Source organism: Meleagris gallopavo, chromosome 2, assembly GCF_000146605.3.
Source record: "Meleagris gallopavo isolate NT-WF06-2002-E0010 breed Aviagen turkey brand Nicholas breeding stock chromosome 2, Turkey_5.1, whole genome shotgun sequence".
Lineage (NCBI taxonomy): Eukaryota > Metazoa > Chordata > Aves > Galliformes > Phasianidae > Meleagris > Meleagris gallopavo.
In genome coordinates, this window is record NC_015012.2 from 81,956,335 (window position 1) to 81,962,334 (window position 6,000).

At 36.1% G+C, this 6,000-nt stretch overlaps 1 protein-coding gene across 2 annotated transcripts in view; it reads left to right on the forward strand.

Annotated features, from left to right (window-relative positions):
* LMBRD1 (LMBR1 domain containing 1) overlaps positions 1-5,553 on the forward strand; it is a 64,357-nt gene extending 58,804 nt beyond the window's left edge. For both annotated transcript variants that reach the window (XM_031552584.1, XM_003204416.3), the window contains exons 15-16: positions 3,522-3,613; positions 3,729-5,553. In XM_031552584.1, coding sequence (XP_031408444.1) covers positions 3,522-3,613; positions 3,729-3,848 — 212 coding nt within the window. In that variant the 3' untranslated portion in view covers positions 3,849-5,553. The remainder of the gene's footprint in view (positions 1-3,521; positions 3,614-3,728) is intronic.
* Positions 5,554-6,000: the final 447 nt, after the last annotated feature.

Genomic DNA, 6,000 nt, shown 5'->3' on the forward strand with positions numbered 1-6,000 from the left:
ACTAAATTTTCTTATTTCCCTAGTGAAATGCTGAGTTGCAAGACAAAACATAATAGTAGGACTTTCTCATTGCGCTTTATAGCCACAGATTAGCCTATGCTGCTTTAGTCTTTCTGTAGTTTTTTGCATGGTCTGAATTAAACCATACAACTTGTCTAAGATGAGATCCAATTAATAAGTTCTTTTTATTTTGGAGTTTGCAACACATTACTTATATTGCTGAGATATTGCCATATATTTAACAAAAAGTTTTTTCAGAGCCGTTAGTCTACCTTAGTGACATCCTGTAAGCAGTGCACTAAATGGATAGTTGGGTGATTCCAAGAAAAAACTTTTGCTATTATAACATTTTCAAATAAATCCACAGGCTGCTTCATTTTTCTGCTGCTGTACACTCTAAGTAAAAAAAAAAAGTTTCTGAGACCATTTTTAGAACTGAGATCTCTGCCCTCTCCTACTCAGTTCATGGAATTGTAGTGTTTTTCTCATTTTTATCAGAAGAATGTTTATATTGATACAACTTGTATGTTCCAGGTAACACTCAGATATTTCTAGAAGTTCTATCAGGCGAGTATTTCATGAGTTACTGCATCCAGACCAACCATTCCTGCTGCAGTTATTTACCCTATTTGTCAAAATACAATTTAGCTCAGAACAAATCAGAACTTGACTGTGTGTAGATGACATTATCAGTCTCAACTTCAGTTTTCCATCAAAATGTCATGTAAAGTTGGATGTTTGTGGTGTCCTTGGGTACATACCTTGATGTAATATGGATTGTAATTCATTTGAGCACGCAAGACATAGAGATCTGCTCTAACCCTCCATCAGGGTTGGGCAGAGCAGGTTGCTCAAGTTCATCCACTTGCTGTGTTTCCACAGATGAACTTGGAAGCCTGTGTGAAGTTGAAAACTTCACCTGCTGAAGTGAAGTTTTACTTGTTACCTGACAGGGATATTTCTTGCTGCAGCTTGTCTGTCACCCATTGTCATTTTGTTGTGCTGGTCTTTTTAAGAGTCTTTCCTTTTATTTTTAATCCCTTGTTACATAGCAGAGGTAGCAATAAGGCACACCTGCAAGCATCTTTACTCTAAGCTGAATGAACAAATCTTCATTATATGCCAGTGCTTTAGCTGTTGCAGTATTTCTCTGCCAGACTTGCTCCATTGTGCCACTGTTTCTCTTATACTGGGGAGTCTGAAGTAACACAAATGCAGTTCCAATTAGAGTAGAAAGAAGTAATCTCTTCCTTGGACCTGCTAACTGTGTTCTTATTAGTGAAGCATGATTTTTGGTAGCTTTTTCAGTTGCAACTGCACACTGATAACTGTGCTTCTGGTTTGTATACTAGGGCACTGGGGCATTTTCTTGTTGACTAAGTAGCTTTTGCAAAGTTGCAGACTTCATGCAACTGTTGTGTTGTACCTCAGTTTTTAGCCTGCATGGTGTTACTTTATTTAAGGTGACAGTACTTCCCTTCTTTGTTGAACTTCAAGGATTATTTCAAGGGGCTGGAATATTAGGCTCCCTCTGAACAGTGACCTTACTGTATAGTGTATTTGACCTCTGTTCTCTGCTACTCCGTAATTTCATCCAGACTTTTATTGTGGCTGTAATCTATCATTGTCCAGGCCATTAACGAACAAATGAAGCCAGTGTCTACCTCAGTATTAACTCCTCCAAAGAATTTCAGTGTTGTGAAGTTCTGTCTTCACAGCTAATATCTCTTCCCTAAAACTGTTTTTTAAATCGTCTTGTGAAAGCTCACTATATTTTTAGATTCAGAAAAGGTAGACTATTACAGTAACCTGTGCATTTCGTTGCCTAAAATAACTGCGTAGACTTCAAGGTTTGTTTATAACACATTTCTTTATCCTTGCAATTCACTTCTAAGAAAAAGCCTTTGTTCAAGAATGTAAGTAAATTGAGCTTGAGGGTTGAAAACTAATTCGCCAGGATCAAAAACTTTCAGTGGATCTGACAAAACATAGTCAATATGTAATTGTGGCTGTTAGCGGTGTTGCTGGGCATTCTTTGTTTAAGAAGCTGTTCTATCTTGAATCTTGATTTTTGGTTCTGTTGCTTGGTAAGCATTATATAGTATGCTTTATTCTTAATGATGAATTGCCTATCAGGCATGGTAGGTTTCCAACCTTTGTTTACAGTGTTCACAAAGATCAAGGAATTGTCAATTATTCATGAATATTACTATCATTCTTAACAACAGTGTTTTTATCCTAATTCAGGGTACTATCCACTTATTCTCAATTGTCATTACAGGAATTCAAATGTTGTTACATCAGCCTTTTCAGTGATGTTTTAGTTCAGAGGGAATTAAAAGTTAGTTGAACTTCTGACAGATTCCATTGAGATGTTTTTTCTCAAGGTCTAAGTGTTCTAAAATATTTATCATCATTTAATCCAGTTACTGTAGAGAGACATCTGAAAGTTCTTTTAGCTGTTTTTAATTGAAGTAACCAGCTGGAGAACTGCAGATGGTGTTGATAATACTACTTGCAATTGTGAAGCACCGTCATGCTAGCAGTATTTCTTACTTTATCAGTAATGCGCTAAATTATTACCATCCCTCCTTTTTACATATGTACTACTGAAGGGTGGTAAGAGGGAAATAAAAGAATTGATCTCTCATTCTTTGAAGAAAAATAGAGAACCAAGAAGGATTACTTCAGCAAAATTCCTTTTCCATTTGTTTGCTTTCATTTGATAGTGAAGTCTGCTTTCTCTGCAAGAGACGTTTTATACTTGAGATATTGGTAGAATGTGTCAGTGTTGTATGTCTAATGTTTAACAGCTGTGAAATCCCAGTTTAATTTTTTGTTAGTTAATGCTATCTCATAGCCTGTAAGGCAAGTAGAGATCAGTGTGGTGTTTAAAGTAGTAGTTTAACTTTAAAATTCTTCTGTTAGTTTTAATATTGTTAAGCGTAAGTCACTGAACTGTTACAGGAGAGGAATTTGTTGGTTTTGATAAAGGTATTCTAGGCACCACAGTTTTGGTCAGGGAGGAGGTCATCTTGGGGTGGTCAAGCAGCAGGCTTCTCTGATGAGGCCTATCCTTAACTCATACTAAAGAACTGTAATATGTGGTAGTGGTAAAGCAGCTTCTGGGGAATTCTGATTTGAGGTATTAAAGTGCATTTCTAGAACAGAATCTGCTTTGTATCTTCTTGTTACTGATTCCAATTCATTTAAAATAGAATGAGTGCAATAGGATCTGTCAGAACAGCCAGTAATTAACAGATCTGTCAAGTACCTGATGCTAATAGATTTACTTACTTCAGCTTCTAGTGCCATCTGTATTCATAGTCAGTATCTCAAAATCAAATATCCCTCTCCTGTACCTTTTTGAGAGGGAGTAGCGTACTTGATTTAAGAAGGTGGAGTTATTTTTAAAAGCTGAATACCCTCTGAAAGTGCTTAAATGTTGTCCTATAAGTAAACTGGAATTAGCTGACTTTTATTTGTTCTATGTTAATCATTACTATTTGCTTTCCTTTTAGATCAGTGTATTGTTACTCGTACGTACCTTTTTCTTCATAAATTTTGGTTCTTCAGTGCTGTCTATTACTTTGGGAATTGGGCATTCATTGCAGTAAGTATTTTGATCTTGAGATAAAGATCACTGAAATTTGCATACTCACACTGCCATTTAGTTTTCCATATGTTGTCCTTCAGTAAAAGTAATTTTACTAATTTGTGACTTGCAGGTCTTCTTAATTGGATTAATTGTATCATGCTGCAAAGGCAAGAAGTCGGTCATTGAAGGTGAAGTGGATGAAGATGATTCAGACATGAGTGATGATGAACTGTCAGCTTATTATTGTTGATAGCCTTTTGCCTTCAAGATAGGAAAATGCAACTTAATATTTTGTTGAAAGTAATATCCACATGGAATTGCTATCAAAATAAACATCCTTGCACCTGTAAAGTAGAGAAAATAAGTGTACTTCCTAACATGAGGTCAAAAAATGAATTCACTTTTAAGCATCACTGTATCGGAGCAAATTGTGAAACTGAATTTGAGTAATACAGAGAACTGTTTTGTCTGTGTAACTTTCTAATGTACAGTTTGATAAACTGACTGCTGTTATTTCATAACTCATGTTGTTTCCCTCTTGTGCTTTTTAAATATTTTCATACCAAACTTACAGAGCACTGTTCTTTTTATTCAAGCTTATAAATAAAATCAGCTAAAATCCTACAAAACAGCTGGTATAAACATTGCTAGAAAGACTTGTGTTGAGTTTTCACTTTCAGGTGGATGCAGTTTCTGCATGGGCATTGACATTTCTGGAATTTCTTTTTAAAACTATAGCTGGTAAGAAACTGTACTTAAAATAGGCCAGAGCCGTGAACTTGAAGTAGCAAGTCCCTAGTATGTGAAGAATGTCCTTTTCACTGTTATCACCACTAAGCTACTGTGGAATCCTCCAACTATGAGCTGTCTTTTACCTTGTCAGAGGAAGTCATTAGTATAAATGACAATATTCAGTGTGGTTGTAGTGTGTTGGTATAGCTCAGTTCTGAAGATGCCAGCTGCCAGGCTTATAACCAATGAAAAAGTGAAGATCTCTTAACTTCTAATATTGTTTCTTTGACTTTCAGTATTTAACATGGATGTTGCCAACTTGTTCACAAGCCTGTATTCATATAAACATAGTTCATAAACATGTCATTCATGTCTTTGTAAAATAAGGTTAGTCACACTTACTGAGCTGTATTTTTGAGGCTGAAAATGTATCTTTAGATGCTCATTGGTGACAAGTGAAAGAAAATATTAGTACAGATTTCTAAACTTCTAATGCTACCTGAAGTTACAATTTAGAATATCTCTTTATAAATCAAACTGACCACTGTCGAACTATGTGGAAATCAAGTTCTGTTTGTTTGTGGACTCTTCAAAACTCACAGCTTTTTTTTTTGAAGAACAGTATGCCTCCCATTGCAGTTTTTCAGAACAGTAAACTCCTAAGAACTGCTGAATTTGAATTCAGTTCCAGTATTGTAAGTCTTAAGAGAGTTGCTTAATTTGTGGATACTGTTAACAAATAGCAGACTCTTAGTAAAAAATTCAGATTTTTTTGTTTCTGTAAGTATTCTGTGCCAACTACTGCAATATCCATGTTGATGTGGCAACCTGGAATTTAGATCCTGATCATAAACTAAACATATGTAGTCAAGACTGCTCAACTAATAGCAACAAATTTGTTTGCTACCAGTGAGACATCTTAGAGGTCAGATGAATTCAAATGCTGAGAGCAGGTACTGAAGCTTTATTAGGCATTCTGTGCTCCCTTAAACTAGAATGAGCTGAACACTATTTAAACATGACCATGGGGAAACTTGCAGTGAATTATTTATAAGTAGTTCAAAGGAATTGAACAGAATATGGAGCCTGATGCTGGATGTCTGGAAGCTCCCTACAAGCTACATCAAGAGGATATCAGCAATTTACAGCAAATGCTGCTTTGTGGGAACCCTGATGGAAAAGTTAAGTGAGCTAATATAAATAAAGTGAACTGCTCAAATGTTCTCATTTTGTAGCTTTTGTTGATATTTCCACCAGCACCTTTAACTGATAACTCTTTGGCTGTATTATACACAGGTTTGTTTAATAGTATTTCTGAGTGTAAGACTGGGTTTTGCAGAGTTACATCCATTCATTCTCATCTTTCCAGTGGGGGAAGTGGCTATCTGTCTGGGGAAGATTGGCAGGAAGATGCTCCTTTCATGCCATAAAGCTGCTTGTGAGCTTCATGCAGTCTGAGGCCAGGATACCTAACCATTCCTAGACAATTATTGCTCTATTGATATCTCCTGCTTTCATGATTTTCGTTTCCCATTTCTAGGTTCTTCTCAATCTATCCTGCTTTCAAAGTAGTCTTTGTGTGGTAGTACATTGATCAGCCTTTGACCTTGTGGCATTCTTTCAACTCTTGGAGGATTCAGTAAGTACCACCTACTTGACCAGGTGTTACT